Genomic DNA, 23,153 nt, shown 5'->3' with positions numbered 1-23,153 from the left:
CAACTGAAGTTGCTTGAACATTTGCACATTAATAACAGCGAGTGCCATTAGCTTCACTGTTGTTTTGACAGCAAAATCTGGCCCGTTATAATGGAGCCGACACAGCCCAACAGCCCACTGGCGAAGAGTAGAGAAAAATTGAACTGCTGCTAGTGTCGCACGCCCCACAGGTACATGGGTCTGGTGATCCGAGAATCGGGGGGGCCTGGGGATCAGGGGGTCAGGGAATGTGGGGCCAGGGGGCCAGGGAACACAACTAATTACTGGGATGTGAGTTTGATCTTTCCACACATTGAGTTCAAAACCTTGCCCATGCCAACACAGAAGGTGACAAGGCACCCTAGGTACTCACCACGGAAAAGAAGGTGAACTTGGATTATTAGTTCCTTGGGCCGCTCTTGTGCATTTCATAGTGTCCAATTACAGAGCAGCATTGCAGATGGGAAGGAAAAATGAACTGGTTCTTTAATCTCATATTACTGACCTGCATTCTCTATATTATTTAGGTTGTATACATTCATCATGTAAGACCAACCCCACCATCTTCACCATTTAACGCAGGAGATGGATTTGACTTGTACATCGACGGTGCCCGCTTTCTCCCAGATGCTGTCACCATCAGCAGAGTTACAGGTCGCATCTTTGATCGGAACTACAACCAGTGAGTACAGGTTGTCATAGAATCATAGAAAGTTACAGCACAGAAGGAGGCCATTCAGCCCATCGTGTCCGTGCCGGCCGAAAAAGAGCTATTCAGCTTAATCCCAGTTTCCAGCACTTGGTCCGTAGCCCTGTAGGTTACGGCATTTCAAATGCACTTCCAAGTACTTTTTAAATGAGTTGAGGGTTTCCGCCTCTACCACCCTTTCAGGCAGTGAGTTCCAGACCCCCACCACCCTCTGGGTGAAAAAAATTCTCCTCAACTCCCCTCTAACCCTTCTACCAATTATTTTAAAGCTATACAACCTGGTCACTGACCCCTCTGCTAAAGGAAATAGGTCCTCCCTATCCACTCTATCTAGTCCCGTCATAATTTTATATACCTCAATTAAATCTCCCCTCAGCCTGCTTTGCTCCACAGTAAACAGCTCCAGCCTATCCAATCTTTTCTCATAGCTAAAATTCTCCAGCCCTGGAAACATCCTCGTAAATCCCCTCTATACTCTCTCCAGTGCAATCACATCTTTCCTGTAATGTGGTGACCAGAACTGTACGCAGTACTCAAGCTGTGGCCTAACCAATGTTTTATAAAGTTCTAGCATAACCTCCTTGCCTTGGCTAATAAAGGAAAGTATCCCATATGCCTTTTAAACCACCTTATCTACCTGTCCTGCCACCTTCAGGTATCTGTGGACATGCACTCCAAGGTCCCTTTGTTCCTCTACACCTCTCAGTATCCTCCCCATTTACTGTGTACTCCCTTGCCTTGTTTGCCCTCCCCAAATGCATTACTCACACTTCTCTGGATTGAATTCCATTTGCCACTTTTCTGCCCACCTGACCAGTCCATTGGTATCTTCCTGCAGTCTATAGCTTTCCTCCTCACTATCAACCTCACATGGCCAATTTTTGTATCATCTGCTAACTTCTTGATCAAGCCCCCCACATTCAAGTCCTAATCATTAATATATACCACAAAAAATAAGAGACCTAGTACTGAGCTTTGCGGAACCCCACTGGAAACAGCCTTCTAGTCGCAAAAGCACCCATCAACCATTACCTTTTGCTTCCTGCCACTGAGCCAATTTTGGATTCAACTTGCCACTTTCCTTGGATCCCGTGGACTTTTACTTTTCTGACCAGTCTGCTATGTGGGACCTTGTTAAAAGCCTTGCTAAAATCCTCGTACACTACACCAAACACGTTACCCTCATTGACCCTCCTTGTCACCTCCTCAAAAAATTCAATCAAGTTAGTAAGACATGACCCCCCCCCCCCCTTAACAAATCCATGCTGACTGTCCTTGATTAACCAATGCCTTTCTAAATGACTGTTTATGGTGTCCCTCAAAATCGATTCCAATAATTTGCCCACCACCGAGGTTAGACTGACTGGCCTATAATTACTCAGTCTACCTCTTTCTCCCTTTTTAAACAATGGTACAATGTTAGCAGTCCTCCAATCCTCTCGCACCATGCCTGTAGACAGGGAGGGTCGGATAATGATGGTCAGAGCCTCCGCTATTTCCTCTCTTGCGTTTCTTAACAGCCTGGGATACATTTCATCTGGGCCTGGTGATTTATCTACTCTCAAAGATGCTAATCCCCTTAATACTTCCTCTCTCACTATGTTTATACTATCCAATATTTCACATTCCTTCTCCTCCTTAACTACAATCTTTGCATCGTCCCCCTCTTTTGTAAAGACAGACGCAAAGTATTCATTAAGAACCATACCCACATCTTCCACCTCCACACATAGGTTACCTTTTTGGTCTGAAGTAGGCCCTACTCTTTCCTTCGTTATCCTCTTGCTCTTTATGTATTTATAAAACATTTTTGGGTTTTCCTTAATTTTACTTGCCAGTATTTTTTTCATGCCCTTGTTTTGAGAAAGAGCAAAAATGCCTAAGCTTGGGATAGAATATTCCACAGATTTTTGGTTAAGAAAATATTTTGTTTTAATTAAGTGTTGAATTGCTGTCAGACCTGTGCGGCAATTTAAGATGTTGCAGTTTCCACCAGTAGAGATGGCTCTTCCATCAACCTATTTCACTGAGGGCCTCTAGTGGTAATATACAGGCAGGTATGTTGGGTTGTTCAGGACACCCCAATTTCAGAAATGAAAATCTGCTTGTCCTGTTTGTTTGCAGTGTGCTGGTAATGTCTAGCTGTGCAGTCAGACCCTGTTTTCTTTTTTGTTTATGAAGATGGTTGTCCATCATGTCCATAATTCTAGGAAAGCAATCTATTAAAACCATTGCACTGTAATTTTATTGGAATCCTTTCACTTGCACTATAGACAGGAAAAGAAGTGCTCATTAGCAGCATTTGAAATTATAGTCAGTTGTCTGTTTGCATCATTGTGAAACCTGTGTTGAGTTAGCTGATCTTAACAGGGGCAGTGGTAGTGCCAATAATTGGCTTTAGTGGCTGGGGTTAAAGAGGAGGAATAAGTCAGCCAGAGATCCCATTGATAATGGCTATCCGGTGATCTCTATTGGAAAGTGAGCATGTGTAGTGAGATATTAGGTGAGGATATCTGCATGGTTAAATAGCCTGTTGACATTCACTATCTGGTCTCACGCATGAAGAATGGCCACTTGGGCAAGGTACTGGATGACCCCTGGCACTGATGATATCATATACTGTACCTGCACATCAATACTTTTAGGAGGAGAGGGGAGAAAACTGGAGGAAAAAAGGAAAGTTTAAAAAAAAAATCAGAAATTTAACTTTTGGTAAGGCTTTATACCAACTCACTTTATACAGTAGCTGACGCTTGTCCTGACCAATGTGGGACCATCAAATAGCTTTGTGAAAAGTGTGGCCAAGTGCGCTTGCCCATTTAAACTTTTTGTGTTGAATCTGTGTCCAAGAAGATGCTCTCAAAATCACATTGTAAAAACTGTAATACTGGAGAAATACAAGAACCTGGGGGTTTACGAGATGGGTTATTCTGCAACACAGATGTGCAAATTTATCCAGTCAGATACAAATGTTCACAATCTTGGCCATTTTTCCCGACTTTCCTTGGTTATGTCCTTTCCATTTAAACAGGCAGGAAAAGTTAAAAAAACAGGAGGGAAAAAGCACCACGAAACCACATCAAAATACTGAAATTTATTGACATTGTCCGGTAATTATCCTAAGATTTCCCTATGTCTGCTCTGAGGGGAACCAATGCTTCTTCCCTCCCTTCCGGTTGAATTTATACGACGGATGTAAAAAAGGGTAGATCCAAGTCCTGCACCATATTCCTCACCACCCTGCCCAGATTGTACCATTTTTATGCCAAGAAATGAGAGGAAATTCTGAGATAAATAGTAAAGCGTTCTGCTCCTTAAAATGTTTAGCAGCCATGCCAATTTCGTTAAATGAACTAGCTGTTGTTTGATGGTGCTAAATGAATCTGTTTCATGAATTGATAAATGCTAAAATCCTGGTGATATCTGAACTTATCAATCGTGTACAACTTCAGACAAAATATTTTTTAACACATCTTTGTATTTCCATTTTGTCAAAGAATTGGTCCAGATATATCTACAGGGATTGACTTGAATAGCAACATATTTGAACCGTTTTACAATTACCATGTGGAATTCAGGAACCCACGAATGCCACCGTCAGCCACATTGTTACTGAAGGTAACTGCACATTCACAAATGTTTACCACATATTGGCTAAACAAAAGGGATGTCATACGTATGCAACGGAGTATATAGAAATAACTAAAGGCACAGTACATTGGGCATTAACTAAAGCAGAAAGGGATCTGGAAATGAATGTAGATTTAGCTTAACATGCCAAATCAATGTAGGATAGCAATAAACAAATAGAATACTTAATTATATTGCGAGGTTAGTTGAATATAAAATCATCAGATGCCATGCTAAAATTGTACAGTACTCTGCCCAGACTGCACATTGAGTACTGTGTTCAGTTTTGATCATCAAAGCATAAAGGAAACATTTGAGCCATGGAGACGGTGCAAAAAAGATCCATTGCGCTGATCCCAAGTGTTAAAGGGTTGAATTGAGGAAAGGCTGGAGAAACTGCTGCTCTTTAACTTTGATAAGAGGTGACTGAGAAAGGAACCTTATAGAAGTGTACAAGATATTAAATGGCATAGAGGAGGTTAATCTGAAGCACTACTTCAAGTTATGCCAAGATTGTAGAACAAGGGGACATAGGTCAGAACTGGTGGAAGGAAAGTTTAGGACAGATGTCAGGAAGAACGTCTTCATGCAATGAGTGAACGGTCTTCCAGGTATGAAAATAGGCTAATTCAAGGGACAGTTAGATGACATAAATGGGGGAAAGTAGGCCTTTCATCTGGATGGATGAGCTAAGATGGGACGAATGGACTGCTTCAATTGTGTCTGTCCTGTGAACACAGGTGTATACCTTGCAGTAGGTGTACACCTTGCAGTTGGTGTACACCTTGCAGTAGGTGTATACCTAGCACAGTACAGTGGGCACTAGCGCACAGTATCACAGTAGTAGAGTCACCAACTGGGCGGGGGGAAAGTAACCAAAATCAAAAGGAGTCATTCTTGAATCGTTGCTGTATACATTTCTACCCACTTGTTGAAGAGAGGTGGAGCTCTTCCTGCCCCCTAGCCACAGGTGGCCTAGGAAGTGGAGAGAAAAATACCAGAATTTACTCACTCAACCTGGAGTCAGTTTGTATTTTGAGGAAAACAATAAATACAGTTGTAATTTAGTTTTCACACTATGTTTTCTACATTAAATATTTTCAAATTGCAAAGGAGTATTTATTCCTTATCCACAAAATGATTTATGTTGATAAAGTCAACCTTCATCTCATTCCCGTTAGAGTGTGGCGCATAAAGTGGCATTCTGAAATTAGAATTGCACTGTGCGCAGCCTCACGGTACTCTCACATCATCACCATGCTCTATTTAAATTGGATCAAACTAAATTTAGAGTGTTGGTGTGAACGGAGTTGTTAATTTTCCTATTGCTAATGCCCATTTTATACTTGAAAATTAAGCATTGCTGATTGGAAAATCTACTGTAAACAAAGACATCTACTAATATACAATAAAAATAATAAATTAATGTAAGTAATTTTACAGCAGTAATATCATTGGGCCTGGCATTGATAATGTCTATAAGGTGTTCTTGAGATTATGTTTCCACATCCGATTGGATGATATTGCTGCCTTGTAGATAGTACCCTCTATTGTCTATCCAATACTCTTTCAGAAACACCCATTGCGCTTGATACATTGTCAATCATCAAAGGATATGCCTTTAAATGTGTTGTTTTGTAGGTTTACTCTATCGACCGATTCAGTTTGAAATTGGTTTTGATTGGCTGGGCAGCTCTGAATGTCTTTGTGGAGTCAGGCAATGAAACAAGCCCAACAGTGGATTCTGGAGTAGTTCAGGTAAATAATATCCAACATATAGAATGAGATAGAGGAGGTTTCTTAATTAAACATTGATGGAAACTCAACTTTACTGTCTTGCCATCAAAGTTGATAAAAATTGAATTGATATTTATAAAGTCCCTCTTACCTTTATCCTGTATTCCTTGATGGGAAGGGCAGAATGGCCCAATGTATGGAGGTCTCTGTCAATACCATCAATGCAGCTCCTTGCTCAATCTACCCCGCAACGAGCTTGAACAGTCCACAAAGGGATTATTCTCTGGATAATATGTTCCTTCCCTCTCTTCCTTCCCTCTCTTCCTTTCCTCCATCCCTCCTTTGCTTCCCTTCCTCCATCTCTTCCTGCAAACAGCTGCAATTGGAGTAATGCAATGGACTCAATAGGCATTGCATCTTTCAATTAGAATCAAGGCACTGGGAATCTTTATTCCATCAGTCAGTGCATACTTCAATACAGGAATCCTTCTAATGTATAGAAAAACCAAGCCACAAGTTTTGCTAAAATATTGCAGAACAGTAGTCGATAGGAGTAATTCAACATAGTTAATGTTTGCACGTTCTGTTCACCTTGTAATCCTTTTAGGTTTTTCACTGACAAGGAGATCCATTATTTTCTTTTGTATTGGCACCATGCACAAACTATTTTTCATGTTATTTTCTCTTAGTACTTTAGGTTCCCTGTGCTAAGAAGATATTGTCCTGTTCCTTCGCTTCTAACTGTTTTTGTTCTGAATAGACACTACAAAGTGTTCAAGAGGGATGTGGCTTTGAATATAAGTAATGAATGAGAATGTCCAATTATGCAGCATTCTACTAATTGACTGTACAATTTTTATTCTCTTGGACTCATCAGAGATGATTCTGCAATCCTCTGCTCCCAGCAGGGAAGCCACGCTCATGTTCAGCACTGGTTGGAGACAGGGTTGCGACATTGTAGCCTTGATTGGCTGACATGAAATCCCAGTGAGTGGATAGGAAAAGCTTCTTGCTGGGAGTGTGGAATCACCCCAACCATGTTTAAACTAAACTTTTTAGGATAGTGAACACTTCTAAGAAAAGAAAACTCAAATTCTTCACTGACGCTGGTAATAATCTTGTGGAAAAGCTCCAGGTTATAAATCTAACATTACTCGACCTGTTTTCTCACAGATGATATTCCTATGGCCCACGGACAATTTTAGCCATTGTATTTTATAGATTATTTGATTTGCTATTGCTAGCAGTTATCCTTAGCCTTTAAGCCCTTTCATAACAATAAATCTATCTAATCACTGTTACTGGGAGTAAATCAATACAACACGAATTAGCTTTGATGGGAATAGATCCCACCTGTATATTGTTTTGAGATTGTCTGTTTGTATGTAGAAGGGCGAGGAAACATTTTTCCTAATACAAATGTTGCTTGAGGCTTAACAATTTAGTATTCGTATTGTCAAACGCTGTGGCCACAGATTAAATTAAATGCACTATTCTGAATTTCCTGCCTTCTCTCGGAGGAAGCAGTCTGTCAGCACCTCAGCAGATTTCACAGGTTAAGATGGAAAATTGACACTCAGGCACTTTAGGCACTCAGGCATGGTAGAGTGTATTGCTGCACTCATGTACATAATGTGCATAAGTTACCAAAACAACATTTATATAATTCACTTTTGTTATCTCATGTTTTAATGGTGTTCATATTTCAAGAAATCCAGCTGAAGTTTTCTTACTTGATCATAATCATGTTTTTTCTGTCAGATCTCATTGAATGAAGGTGCTCACCAGCTACGGTTGTACTATGATGGCCCTGACCCAGATAAGCCATTATCAATTAATGCTGTTACAATAGAAGGAAGGTAAGATTAATTTCTGAGTTTCAAAATGTAGAAATAATAATAAAAAATTAGAAAATTACATAATCGTGGGTGCAAATCCCAGCCTTGACTGATATTGGAAACTTGGCTGTCTCAGTTCTTGAACCACTCCACAATAATAGAGCACTCCTCAAGTTTGTGAGGAGGAAAGCTTTCTGGTGGTTGGTATAGGACAGTGGCCATAGAAAAGACTGTTGTGCTGTCAGAGCTGAGAACACAATTGTTATAAAGATTAAGGCCCATGGTATTAGAGGTAAAGTAGTGGCATGGATAGGGAGATGGCTAAAGGATAGAGAAGAAATGAGAAAGTAGGAGTAAATGGATTAGCAAGGTGCGGCTGGTAGTGTGTTCGTAGGGTCCATGATGGGACCTCTCTTGTTCTCAATATATATAAATGAATTGGACACTGACACCAATATCAAAATTTGCTGCAAACTTGTGGAAGACTGCGGGAGGATATGGACTGGTTAGGAAACTGGGCAGATATATGCAAATGCAGTTCAATTAGGGAAATGTTAAGTAGTACATTTTGGGGAAAGAACAGAGAATGGAAATGCAACCTAAGCAGTAAAATTCTCAGTGTAATGGAGGGACAGCGATTTAGGTTTAGATAGACAGACCTTTAAAAGCAGCAAATAAAATCATCAATAAGACAAATGAGACACTGGCTTTATATATAGGGACATCAAATACAGAAGCAGGAGGTGATGATGAAGATGTACAAGGCAGTTGGAGTAAAATGTGCACTTTTGAAAACTCTTATAAAAAGAATATTAGAGTTACTAAAAAGGTGCAACACAGATTTATTAGGATGGTATCAGGAATGAAAGGGTATAGTTATGGTGAGAGACTTGAAAATCTAGGACTATGTTCACTAGAGCAGAGACAGGCAAGGCAAATCAGTAGAAATTTTCAAAATTTTGAGAGGGTAAATAGTGAAAGATGATTACCACTAGTTTGTAAATTGGTATCAAGGGGGTATAAACTTGGGATTAGTGCTAAAACCATAGAGAAGTTAGAAGAATTTTTCACTTGCCGGGTTAAATGTATTACTAGCACATGGTTATTGAAATTGAGACAGTCATCATGGCCTTTTTAAGAGACTTAGATAAACACTTGAAGAGGAAAAGTATTTGAGGGCATAAGGAGAAAGAGAGAAATTGAAGTGGAGTAGATAGCTTCAACATGCTGCTAGCATTAGCACTGACACAAGCACAATGTGCTGAATCGCATGCTTTTGCACGTATATGCCTATGATTCGATGACCAGTGTAGATACACAGGAACATAGGAAAGTACAGGACTGGAAAAGATCCTGGAGTCCTTGTTTATTATTTTGCAAGACTGCATGGGACGAATGCTTCTGGGCTGATATTTCTTTTTCCCTTTCCCTGACCTGAGGATACTGGAACTGAGTCAGTTTAGTTTGCTGCATTGATTTTTAGAAACTTGGAATGGGCTCAGATTTGATGAGAGGCATCTATTCATCCAAACCTTTTAACAATGATGTTATTCTTGCAGGCCATCTCCAACTACATTTCCTTCCTTTTTAGGTATATTCCGTGTGCTACATTATTAGTCAGATTGGTGAAAGCACGAGTTGATAAGAATCTCCGAGCCCTAGAAAGAGACAAAGTGCCCAAAACTGAATGGATTAAACTTGGTCTTTTCCAGCCCAGGCCTAACTATGATGATAAAGTGTACTATTCTGACAAGGCCAGACCAACCACAGGTGAAAATTATCTTTACCATGCCATGGTTAATAGGTGAGTCTGCTGATTTTTTTTTAAGTCCTTACCAAACATGCCAGCTATTTGCAATTGGAAGAACATTTGTTATCATACACACCTATTTTCTGTTATTTGACATTTGAAATCCATGGTAAATGATTTTTCTTTCCACAAGTGAACAAACCATAACTTTATTCATGTGTTTGAGCCATATAAAGGATAAACATGCCCTAGATTGCATTTAAAAAAAAATGTCTTATCACACAGGAATGAGATTAAATGACCAGATTTCATTTATTGTCCCATTCTCATTCTGACCTCTCTGTCTTTAGTCTCCCATGTTGTTTCAATCAAACTCAGCTCTAGCTTCAGAAACAGTATCTCATATTTCTTCTTTACACTCTGCAATGATCTGGTCTGAACATTGGCACCAAAATTCCTGAGGCTGGAGAGGGCGTAAACTTAAGCCGGGGGTGGTGGGTTGGGGTGGTGGGAAGGGAAGGGGGAGGGTGACTGGAATGTGGGCTGGAACCTGGCTCAGCTGAGATTTCACCTCATTAAATTCTGGTTGGGGGGCTATGGGAAGATCTTCTGCCCGCCCCTCCTACGTCAAATGGGTGTGCCAGGGGGAGTTTCTGGACTTAGCCAGGCAATTCCTCCCTTTACACCCTTGAAAATTCCTCCCTTTACAGCAGTTGAGATGTGGTGTGCGTTCCATTAATGCCTTGTACAGGCCCCAAACCTTCTCTAGAATAAGGCAATCGATCCTGGGGGGGGAATTGATTATCTTCCCTTGATGGAGTGGCTCCAGTGGGAGCCGATGAGTTTAATATTTTTCTTCATCCTAGTTGGGCTTCCGAAGGACTCTGCTTTATCGTACAAAGGTGAATCTGCTTGAGCCAGGGTGGCCGCCGCCAATATGCCCTTGCAGGCGATGGTGACCCATCCAGACTATGCAAATCCCCCCCTCCCCAGAATGGGAGATGGGGTCTACGGCCTTGGACGTGGGTGGATGAGGGTTCCAGGAATTTCCAGGCCAATTAACTTGAATAACTTCAGATCTAGACATTGCTCCCATTTTTCTTTTAGAGTACGGGTGCTGGGGATGTGAGATTGGCCTGTTGGAATCCAGGGCAACTGGAGGCAGGTTGGTATATCTGGTATAGGCCCTTTACCAGAACACAGTTCTGTCAGAGGGTTGCCCTTAGGATGTTGGTTTGCCTTTTCTCTTTCTGGGTATGGATTGGCTCACTGCGTGTTTGTAATTTGAAAATTAATCTCAGACCTCCTGCATCTGCAGGTTGGGTTCCCCCCTCCCCCATTTCCTTATATGGCCTCTCCCATGCCGTAAGCAGTTCACAGCCTTTCAACCCATTCACTTCCTCTTTGTGACCGCAATACCTGTCGTTTTCCCTCTTTTTTGTGTTCAACACTATTCAAGGGCATTCTCATCTTTCAGTTTTCACTTCTGACAAAGGGTTTATATCCAAACATGAGCCTGTTTTGATTTCAGATTTTCAGCGATTATATTTTTTCTTTTTATTTGCCTAGATTTCAGTGCTGGGTAGAGCTACACACTTTTTAGGAATGTCCTTGTCTGATAGCACTGGAGTACTCTCCCGATTTCTTCCTGTGACAAATGTATGTTTTCTTTGCTTTGAAGAAGAATTAAAAAAAAACTTTCTATTTAAAGTACTTGCCCGTAGTGGTTATTTTTCCCTTAAAGGATTTTCATTACCATCAGCCCATGAGATCCTTGTGACACTGCTGTTGGTTTTGTTTCAAAGATCTGTTGTTTTGGTTCGAGAAATAATTCCAATGATAGCTGGCAGCAAAGAACAAGACCTTAGGACAGATGATGAAATTGAAAACTGGATCCGCATGAAACTTTCTAAACTGACGGATGATAAACCATTATCCTTCAACCTGACTTATATAAGCAGATACCTCACAACATATGGCATCAAGGTGCGTATGTATACATGAGCAAAGGCCATGAGCAAATTGAGCAAAATAGTCATTAATTTTTTAGCGTCTGAAAGAAATCAAAAATGAAGGTACTTGGAAAAAACTGAGTGCTGCAGTCCATAAGGCCATGAGAGATAGGAGCAGGAGTAGGCCATTCGGCCCCTTGAGCATGCTCTGCCATTTAATGAGATCATGACTGATCTGACTTTTATCTCAATTCCACTTTCCCGCCTTTTCCCCATATCCTTTGACTCGCTTGATGATCAAAAATTCGTCAAACTCAGCCTTGAATGTATTCAATGACTCAGCCTCCACAGCTTTTTGGGGTAAAGAATTCCAAAGATTCATGACCCTCTGGGAGAAGAAATTCTTCCTTATTTCCATCTTAAACGGGCGACCCCTTATTCTGAGACTATGCCCCCTAGTTTTAGATTCCCCCATGAGGGGTAACATCCTCTCAGCATCTACCCTATCGAGTCCCCTCAGAATTCAATAAAATCTCCTCTCATTCTCCTAAACTCCAATGAGTATAGACCCAACCTGTTCAATCTTTCCTCATAAGACAACCCTTCCATACCCGGAATCAACCTAGTGAACCTTCTCGGAACTGCCTCCAATGCAAGTATGTCCTTCCTTAAATAAGGGCACCAGACCTGTACGCAGTACTCCAGGTGTGGTCTCACCAGCACCCTGTAGCATGACTTCCCTGCTTTTATACTCCATCCCTCTGGAAATAAAGGCCAATATTCCATTTGCCTTCCGGATTACCTGCTGCACCTGTATGTTGACTTTTTGTGTTTCATGTACGAGAATACCCAGTTCCCTCTGTACCGCAGCCAGTTTATTCAGGTGCTTGGCAGCAAAAAAGCGGCCCTTAAAATGACCACTGGAGGCTGCCACTGGAAAGGTAAGTTTTTTACATATCTTATTGTGGAGCAGGAGTGCTCCTCCCGGCTCCACTTTAAATCTGCGGGCCGCTGCCGACCCCCACTCACCCCCCCCCCCCCCCTCCTGATTGCCACCTCCCTCCTGGACTCTCGAGCCGGCCAATCTCGCTGTTCTCCGAGATTGGCGAGCTGCCTCTTGGGACCGACTGGTGCCCATAAGCTCGCCAGTAATAAGCAAATGAGGTCATCGGCTCAACTTGAAGTGGTCCTGCCGCAGTCCTCATTAATCGGATGCAACTTGTGTAGTACTGGAATCGCGCCCCAATTCAAGCGTGATCCAATTTCTAGGCCAGTATATATATTTTACATCTAATTGATGGAGATTCAATTCAAGTTGTCTTCTATATTTGCCACACAATGGATTTTTACCTCCACCCCTCCTTCAGCTTGGAATGTGAACAGTGGAATGTGAACCTTCCATGGTTTTTTCATAGAATCATAGAAAGTTATGGCACTGAAGGAGGCCACTCTGCCCATCATGTCTGTGCCAGCCGAAAAAGAGCTATCCGGCGTAATCCCACTTTCCAGCACTTGGTCCATAACGTAGAAAATAGGAGCAGGAGTAGGCCATTCGGTCCTTCGAGCCTGCTCCGCCATTCAAAATGATCATGGCTAATCCTCTATCTCAATACCATATTCCTGCTCTCTCCCCATACCCTTTGATGCCTTTTGTGTCTAGAAATCTATCTATCTCCTTCCTAAATATATTCAGTGACTTGGCCTCCACAGCCTTCTGTGGTAGAGAATTCCACAGGCTCGCGACCCTCTAGTGAAGAAATTTCTCCTCATCTCAGTCCTAAATGTCCTACCCCGTATCCTGAGACTGTGACCCCTCGTTCTGGACCCCCCAGCCAGGGGAAACATCCTCCCTGCAAGATCTGGACAACATCCAGGGTTGGGCTGATAAGTGGCAAGTAACATTCGTGCCAGACAAGTGCAAGGCAATGAACATCTCCAACAAGAGAGAGTCTAACCACCTCCCCTTGACATTCAACGGCATTACCATCGCCGAATCCCCCACCATCAACATCCTGGGGGTCACCATTGACCAGAAACTTAACTGGACCAGCCATATAAATACTGTGGCTACAAGAGCAGGTCAGAGGCTAGGTATTCTGCGGCGAGTGACTCACATCCTGACTCCCCATAGCCTTTCCATCTACAAGGCACAAGTCAGGAGTGTGATGAAATACTCTCCACTTGCCTGGATGAGTGCAGCTCCAACAACATTCAAGAAGCTCGACACCATCCAGGACAAAGCAGCCCGCTTGATAGGCACCCCATCCACCACCCTAAACATTCACTCCCTTCACCACCGGCGCACCGTGGCTGCAGTGTGTACCATCCACAGGCTGCACTGCAGCAACTCGCCAAGGCTTCTTCGACAGCACCTCCCAAACCCGCGACCTCTACCACCTAGAAGGACAAGGGCAGCAGGCACATGGGGACAACACCATCTGCATGTTCCCCTCCAAGTCACACACCATCCCGATTTGGAAATATATCGCCATTCCTTCATCGTCGCTGGGTCAAAATCCTGGAACTCCCTACCTAACAGCACTGTGGGAGAACCTTCACCACACGGACTGCAGCGGTTCAAGAAGGCTCACCACCACCTTCTCAAGGGCAATTAGGGATGGGCAATAAATGCTGGCATTGCCAGTGATGCCCACATCCCATGAATAAATAAAAAAAAGTCTGTCTAGCCCTATCAGAATTTTATATGTTTCAATGAGACCCCCTATCATTCTCCTAAACTCGAGTGAATACAGGCCGAGTCGACCTAATCTCTCCTCATACGACAGTCATGCCATCCCAGGAATCAGTCTGGTAAACCTTCGCTGCACTCCCTCTATGGCAAGTATATCCTTTCTTGGGTAAGAAGACCAAAACTGCACACATTACTCCAGGTGTGGTCTCACCAAGACCCTGTATAACTCCAAGTTCCCTCTGTTCCTCTACACCTTTCAGTATCCTCCCATTTATTGTGTACTCCCTTGCCTTGTTTGCCCTCCCCAAATGCATTACCTCACATTTCTCTGGATTGAATTCGATTTGCCACTTTTCTGCTCACCTGACCAGTCCATTGATATCTTCCTGCAGTCTACAGCTTTCCTCTTCACTATCAACCACACGGCCAAGTTTTGTATCATCTGCAAACTTCTTAATCATGCCCCTTACATTTAGGTCTAAATCATCAATATATACCACAAAAGGCAAGGGATCCAGTACTGAACCCTGTGGAACCCCACTGGAACCAGCCTTCCAGTCACAAAAACACCCATCGACCATTACCCTTCGCTTCCTGCCACTGAGCCAATTTTGGATCCAGCTAGCCACTTTCCCTTGGATCCCATGGCCTTTTACTTTTCTGACCAGTCTGCCATGTGGGACCTTGTCAAAAGCTTTGCTAAAATCCATGTAGACTACATCAAACGCTTTACCCTCATTGATCCTCCTTGTTACCACCTCAAAAAATTGAATGAAGTTAGTCAGACACGACCTTCCCTTAAAAAATCCATGCTGACTGTCCTTGATTAATCCATGCCTTTCTAAATGACTATTTATACTGTTCCTCAGACTTGTTTCCAATAATTTGCCCACCACCGAGGTAAGGCTGACTGGCCTGTAATTACTCAGTCTATCCTTTGCTCTCTTTTTAAACAACGGTACAACATTAGCACTGTGCCAATGCTGCCCTGTGCTTCAGCGGTAAGGACCATAGGGGAAATTCTCTGCTAGTATATGCCAGTCATGTATGTGCATCTAGTGTGGGGGAGGTCAGAAAGTTTTGAGGGCTGAGGTTTTGAACCTACTCTGCATTGGGATTGCTCTCTGTTTTTTTCTGGCTAAGCTATTCTGGTTTCACAAAGGACTTGTACTGACTTGCATGGACTTCATTAAAGTTTGAAAATTATGTTAATGAGAGTAGAGATTCCATGGTTTTGGAGTATTGCGATTTCTACCCACAAGGGGGATCCTACTGAGGAATCTCACTAATATGAATGGCTTTTAAGGTGGGTTGTTGAATTGTTGTAGCACATAAGTCAGATTCTCTGGAGGTACACGGCATTATCAGAAAACAGTAGGCTGGATTTTGCTGCAATGAGAAGAACAGGTGATGGCTTTATACAAGATAGCAAAGTATCATAAGATTCAGGAGAAACTCACTTGCTTTCAGTGATTTTTGAGAGGCTTTCAACCTAGTGCCACGTGAGGCTCTTATGAAGAATCTGGAAGTTATGCGAGTTTTGCAAGGCCATAGTTCATGCAAAACAGGCAGGGCTCGGACATAGGTTGCAATCTCTCCTACCTTAGCTTTGTATCTGAAGAAGGAAGTGACATCTCATTGGGGCAATACAGCAAACACTACTTTTCCACTTACAGAGGGACCCACTGTCCCTTTTAACTTGACTTTTACAAGTTGGTTTTGACTAATGTCAGGTGGGGTGAGGTAAAAGTGAACTTAAATGATTTCTCCAAAGATGTTTGTTCATATGAATTATGAACAGTATTATGTAAGGAATCTTACAACACCAGGTTATAGTCCAACAATTTTATTTTAAAATCACAAGCTTTCGGAGATTATCCCCTTCGTCAGGTGAGTCACTCACTCACCTGACGAAGGGGATAATCTCTGAAAGCTTGTGATTTTAAAATAAAATTGTTGGACTATAACCTGGTGTTGTAAGATTCCTTACATTTGTCCACCCCAGTCCATCACCGGCATCTCCACATCATGAACAGTATTATGACATTCATATGAGGTAATTCAAGGTAATCATGTATTGAATATGTAAATTGAAAAGCTGCAGCTAAATTACAAATCTGCTTAAAAAAAATATAAAAGTACAATGGAGTTCAAAGTCAGAGAGTAAATAACACTTCGTTTGTCCCTATTTGTTCAGGATGCTTCCCAACCGGAAAGCTAAGTAACCAGCTGCCATTGTCCCAGCTCACTTGTGATTTTGAACAGCTTAATTTCAGATGCTATTTCTGACTTACTTGCTTGCAATTTATTTGTCCTTATTTCTTTTGCAGTTATCTGTGGATGAGGCTAAGAATTTACCCTGGGCTAACTTCACATTAGCTCACTCCTCATTCAACCCTCCTGGTGCATATTATTTTGGTAGTGCTTGGGCCAAATACGATTACCCAGTTTTCGTAGAAAACATAGATTTCAGCAGTCTCCAGAAGTGCCCAACGTGGTTGGATAATTTTACGGTAATGTGGTTTCAAAAACTAGTTATGGCATTGTAGGTTATTAGCAACTTTATATTTTATAACTCAGACCTAATATTGGTGTAATGTGGGGTTCCAACAGTTTGTTTATTGTTAAACTGAAAATGTATTTTACTATTTGTAATACACAAGCATCCCAATGGTGGGATTTGGGAAAATAATTCAATTCATATCTTTGGGAAACACTTGTTCTCATGCATCCATCTAAAATAATGGAATTTATTTGAAGGAGTAAGCTTGAGGATCATCTGTACAACAATAACCTAGTTAACAGCAGTCAGCGTGAATTGAGAAGGGAAGATCACGCCTGACCAACCTCCTCAACTTCTTTGATGAAGCGGTTAGCCAATTAACATGTACCTCGACTTCCAAAAGAGGTGTGAGACTGTTCATGCCGATTCTAGAGCATCTGGCTAAGTAGGATGAAGTGAGCAGGGGTGAAATTGGGCCGTTTAGCACCAGTTTTTTAGGCACTACATGGTCAACTAAGCCTCGAAAATAGGGTCCGGGATGCACGTGCGCATTTCCGATGGGAAGTGCACAGGACGCTATCTTGGTAAAGGGGTTTGCCTGTGCGCACCCAACGGCCACCAAATGCGAATCAGTGTGCAACCCTGATTTAAAGGGACCGCTGCTATTTTGGAACTCTACACTCCATCCAACACATTGTCTTAACCTCGCACAGCTGAACATGATTTAAACGACACGAAGGACCCCCCCTCCAGCGGTATTTAAAGGGATGATGAAGTAGTTACAGGTTGGTTGCTGGATTATTTCTTCTGGCTGCTGGTGCATTAGTACATATTTTAGGAGGTTTCCTACACCTGGATAAAGTTTCAATACTCTACAGGGAGTGGGCTGGCTGGCTTACAGGCAACAACAAGGTCACTGGCAGAATGGCAGGGGTGGGAGCAGGAATGCTGTCATCCTGAGAGAGGTCAGCAGGTTCGTGTTCCATGGAGCCACTGCCACTTGCTGCCTCCTGTTATGCGCCAACTTCTCCTGCAAGAAAGAGGGAAGTGTGTCAGTGAGTGTCCTGCAAGATGTTTGGGTGATGTGGCTATCATGGTTGAATAGCTACCTGTGGGTGTGAGGCTTGCAACAGTACTAAGTGTGTGAGGGTGAGATGAAGCATATGATTTGAACGGTGAGTACTGATTGAAAGAAATTGTTGGTAGGTGGGTGATGGGGGTGTAGTGAATTGAGCAGTGGATGAGGCGAGTGGTGCAGTTGGTACGATATGCCACTGGAAGCTTGGACTCACTCACCTTGAAAACTCATTTTAAATCATTGAACTTCTTTCTGCAGTACATTCATGTTTTTGGAGCTGTGCTCCTGGCATTTACCTCCTCCCCTACTTCCTCCCACTTCCTCTTCAGCATATGTCTGGAGTGCCTCCTGCCCCCCTGTGGATACAGGATGCCCCTCCTTCTCTCCACCTCTTGCACCAAGACCTCCAGTGCATCATCAGAGAACCTTGGTGCACAATCTCTCTCAGGTGCAGCCATTCTTCAAAGTACTACAGCACAGATTCAGTTTTGAAACCACTCCCACCACTTCTTGCAGCCACAGTGCACCTCCCTTTTTAGATGTAAGGAATCTTACAACACCAGGTTATAGTCCAACGGTTTTATTTGAAAATCACAAGCTTTCGGAGGCTTTCTCCTTCGTCACCTGTCAGGTGCAGGTTGCCTTTAAGAAGCGCGAGCCACTCCCGATATAGGGGCCCCCTGCTGATGTGTGCAGTCAATCAACAGTGTAGGTATTTCTGGCTGTAGGCAGCAATCATTTAAATCATCAGGCAGCATGAATGTATCGTGCTGCCTACGTCACTATGAATGGGTTAATCGCGTACTGCGATCCCCATGTCCGTTTTCAGGGGTTATCCAATTTAACCCCGTAGTCTCTGGTTAGATGGACAAAGGGTAGCTACAGATTTGCTGTGGGGTATAGTTTGCTCAGCAGGTGACCAGGAAATTACTTTTTTTTAACATTCATATAGCACCACTATTTCTTGGTTCGTTTTTGATATTCTGACTTCTGAAAGATTTTTTTTTCTGCATGCAGTGTGATGGAAACATTCTACAAGGTTAAAGAAGAATATATTCAAAAGTTTAACAAAGTTTCATTGTAGTGTGACTGATGTGATTATAGTTTTAACTCCAGGTTCAACATGGTGGTGCAGTATGTTGAAGTTCCAATGTGCTGAGCCATGGCGTGACAGGATTGTGGAGTGGCCCTGGGAGTCCTCAACATTGACTCTGGACCCCATGAAATCTTATGGAATCAGGTCAAACACGGGCAAGGAAACCTCCTGCTGATTACCATCTACCGTCCTCCCTCAGCTGATGAATCAGTCCTCCTCCATGTTGAGCACCACTTGGAGGAAGCACTGAGGGTAGCAAGGGCACAGAATGTACTCTGGGTGGGGGACTTCAAAGTCCATCACCAAGAGTGGCTCGGTAGCACCACTACTGACCGAGCTGGCCGAGTCCTGAAGGTTATAGCTGCCAGGGTGGGCCTGCGGCAGGTGGTAAGCAAACAAACACGAGGGAAAAGCCTACTTGACCTCGTCCTCACCAATCTATCTGTTGCAGATGCATCTGTCCATGACAGTATTGGTAGGAGTGACCGCCGCACAGTCCTTGTGGAGATGAAGCCCCGTCTTCGCACTGAGGACAACATCCAACGTGTTGTGTGGCACTACCACCGTGCTAAATGGGATAGATTTAGAACAGATCTAGCAGCTCAAAACTGAGCATCCATGAGGCGCTGTGGGCCATCAGCAGCAGCAGAATTGTATTCCAGCACAATCTGTAACCTCATGGCCTGGCATATTCCTCACTCCACCATTAGCAACAAGCCAGGGGATCAACCCTGGTTCAATGAGGAGTGTAAAAGAGCATGCCAGGAGCAGCACCAGGTGTATCTAAAAATGAGGTGCAAACCTGGAGAAGCGACAACTCAGGACTACATGCATGCTAAACAGCGGAAGCAACATGCTAGAGACAGAGCTAAGCGATTCCACAACCAACGGATCAGATCAAAGCTCTGCATTCCTGCCATATCCAGTCGTGAATGGTGCTGGACAATTAAACAACTAACAGGAGGAGGAGGCTCTGTAAACGTCCCTATCCTCAATGATGGCGGAGTCCAGCATATGCGTGCAAAAGACAAGGCTGAAGCGTTTGCAACCATCTTCAGCCAGAAGTGTCGAGTGGATAATCCATCTCGGCCTCCTCTCGATATCCCCACCATTACAGAAGCCAGTCTTCAGCCAATTCGATTCACTCCACGTGATATCAAGAAATGGCTGAGTGCACTGGATACAGCAAAGGCTATGGGCCCCGACAACATCCCGGCTGTAGAGCTTAAGACTTGTGCTCCAGAACTAGCCGTGCCTCTAGCCAAACTGTTCCAGTACAGCTACAACACTGGTATCTACCCGACAATGTGGAAAATTGCCCAGGTATGTCCTGTTCACAAAAAGCAGGACAAATCCAATCCAGCCAATTACCACCTCCTCAGTCTTACTCTCAATCATCAGCAAATTGGTGGAAGGTGTTGTCGACAGTGCTATCAAGCGGCACTTATTCACCAATAACCTGCTCACTGATGCTCAGGTTAGGTTCCGCCAGGACCACTCGGCTGCAGACCTCATTACAGCCGTGGTCTAAACATGGACAAAAGAGCTGAATTCCAGAGGTGAGGTGAGAGTGACTGCCCTTGACATCAAGGCAGCATTTGACCGAGTGTGGCACCAAGGAGCCCTAGTAAAATTGAAGTCAATGGGAATCGGGGAAAACTCTCCAATGGCTGGAGTCATACCTAGCACAAAGGAAGATGGTAGTGGTTGTTGGAGGCCAATCATCTCAGCCCCAGGAAATTGCTGCAGGAGTTCCTCAGGGCGGTGTCCTAGGCCCAACCATCTTCAGCTGCTTCATCAATGACCTTCCCTCCATCATAAGGTCAGAAATGGGGATGTTCGCTGATGATTGCACAGTGTTCAGTTCCATTCGCAACCCCTCAGATAATGAAGAAGTCCGTGCCCGCATGTAGCAAGACCTGAACAACATCCAGGCTTAAGCTGATAAATGGCAAGTAACATTCGTGCCAGTCAAGTGCCAAGCAATGACCATCTCCAACAAAAGAGTCTAACCACCTCCCCTTGACATTCAATGGCATTACCATCACCGAATCCCTCACAATCTACATCCTGGGGGTCACCATTGACCAGAAACTTAACTGGACCAGCCATATAAATACTGTGGCTACAAGAGCAGGTCAGAGGCGAGGTATTCTGCGGCGAGTGACTCACATCCTGACTCCCCATAGCCTTTCCACCATCTACAAGGCACAAGTCAGGAGTGTGATGAAATACTCTCCACTTGCCTGGATGAGTGCAGCTCCAACCGTACTCAAGAAGCTCGACACCATCCAAGATAAAGCAGCCCGCTTGATTGGCACCCCATCTACCACACTAAACATTCACTCCCTTCACCACCGGCGCACTGTAGCTGCAGTGTGTACCATCCACAGAATGCACTGCAGCAACTCGCCAAGGCTTCTTCGACAGCACCTCCCAAACCCACGACCTCTACCACCTAGAAGGACAAGGACAGCAGGCACATGGGAACAACACCACCTGCACGTTCCCCTCCAAGTCACACACCATCCCGACTTGGAAATATATCACTGTTCCTTCATCATCGCTGGGTCAAAGTCCTGGAACTCCATTCCTAACAGCACTGTGGGAGAACCTTCACCACACAGACTGCAGCGGTTCAAGAAGGCGGCTCACCACCACCTTCTCAAGGGCAATTAGGGATGGGCAATACATGCTGGCCTCATCAGTGACGCCCACATCCCATGAACGAATAATAAAAAAAGGATGTAGTTCTGCATGTGTGTTTCCTTGTAGGGTAAGATTCTGATCTCAACTTTGTTGCTGTTGAAAGACAACAAGCAGAAGTCATGTGCTTTCGCACAGCAGAGTGGGAGAAAATCAAAGGACCAATTAACCCAGGCTACTTTGCACACCTCTGGTGGCTGGCTATAGAGAGGGACTAGTGGAGACTGGGGAGTTGGTCTCCAGCTTGTCCTCAGAAACACAGATGATAGTAGGACACTCCAAAAATAAATAAGTAACTTCACAATTTTGTTTTTGTATAAATCTGCAAGTACTTTATTTTTCATAATAATTTCTTTAATATCTGCAGGCATTCCCGAGAAGAGTTTATAATAAGTACCTCACTGTAATTGTTCATCTTCATGAAGTTGCTGTCTCCTCGTTGGAGGCAGGTGCACTTACTTATGATCTGAAGGATCAGGCCTGGACTGCCTTACAGGTGTTTTCTAAAGGTTACTGTAACACTGCGATTTATCAGCTACCACTGTACCAAGGAGCTCCCACTCAGGTAGGAAATATCGTTATATATAATCAGAACACCCAGTAGTCAAATCCTTGGCCCTACTCTGGTGGTGGCCCTCCAGTCCTGACCCTGCTGGAGTATCCAGGATCTGGGCGGGGTCAGTTCATTTGCATGTCTTCAGTGGGCAATCTCACCAGTGTGAGCAAATCTTGGGCACCCACAAGAGGAATGGCCGCTGGTTGGGCCCTCTAGAAAAGTACAGGCTTCCCCACTGTTCGGCCTTCTTAGGAAGACTGATCAAAACATTACCTAGCAGCATTTCTGGGGCTTTCCAGGCCACGATTCTGGCCTGGAGACCCTGGTAGACCCCATTCTGCCCCTATGCAACCCGTACATAGGATTCTTTCCGGCATCCAGATTTCTGGGCGGAATGGAAGCAGGAGTTGAGGGAATTCCTGTGTGAGAAAGCTGTCCCCGCCCCCCTAGACCTGCTACCTCCAGTGTTGTGGGCCATGTTTGGGGCAGATGGGAATTCCTTTCACCCAGGCCCCCGCTGTGGAATTGTTACGCTATCCCAACAGACAATTCTAGTAACCTAAATTTTTACTTAAAAATACTGATTTACTGCTAAGCGTTACTTGGAATGCTTGATACCAACACTGGTGCCAAATGTAAAAAGTATTCTATTCTCCAGCAAGTGACAATCTCATCTGAAAAAACACAAAAATCCACATTGATTTTAAAAAAAATGTGATAGCAAAAAAATAGATGTTAAGTTGGTCTAGTGATTCAGTTAAAAAGGTTTGCACTCGGCCTATTGATGGTTTGGAAGAGTAAATTTTCCAACTGATGTGATGATTCCCACTGGCATGATTTGGATATACAGGAACCAGTAAATCAGCAGGAATCCATTAGGCTGCATTCCTGCTTGAATTGTTCAAGAGCTGCCCCTGTAGGCAAGAT

The 23,153-nt window shown here is 43.5% G+C and overlaps 1 protein-coding gene across 1 annotated transcript; it reads left to right on the top strand.

The window, feature by feature from the left end:
• The first annotated feature begins 3,254 nt into the window (after positions 1-3,254).
• On the top strand, positions 3,255-22,891 carry LOC137324895 (uncharacterized). The gene is made up of 9 exons (XM_067989587.1): positions 3,255-3,271; positions 4,186-4,306; positions 5,960-6,076; positions 7,817-7,914; positions 9,485-9,697; positions 11,449-11,629; positions 16,618-16,800; positions 22,038-22,235; positions 22,823-22,891. The coding sequence occupies exons 1-9, from the start codon at positions 3,255-3,257 to the stop codon at positions 22,889-22,891; spliced, it is 1,197 nt and encodes a 398-aa protein (XP_067845688.1).
• The last annotated feature ends 262 nt before the right edge of the window (positions 22,892-23,153 follow it).

The sequence above is a fragment of the Heptranchias perlo genome, chromosome 9 (assembly GCF_035084215.1).
Source record: "Heptranchias perlo isolate sHepPer1 chromosome 9, sHepPer1.hap1, whole genome shotgun sequence".
Lineage (NCBI taxonomy): Eukaryota > Metazoa > Chordata > Chondrichthyes > Hexanchiformes > Hexanchidae > Heptranchias > Heptranchias perlo.
The sequence above is the reverse complement of the archived record's forward strand: the minus strand, read 5'-3'. Positions and strand labels throughout refer to the sequence as shown.

Bases quoted from the DNA above. Each gene is read 5' to 3' on its own strand.
- LOC137324895 (XM_067989587.1), top strand. The intron at 16,801-22,037 runs GTAATGTGGTTT...TAATATCTGCAG, and splicing joins CGTGGTTGGATAATTTTACG to GCATTCCCGAGAAGAGTTTA. The intron at 22,236-22,822 runs GTAGGAAATATC...TTTACTGCTAAG, and splicing joins ACCAAGGAGCTCCCACTCAG to CGTTACTTGGAATGCTTGAT.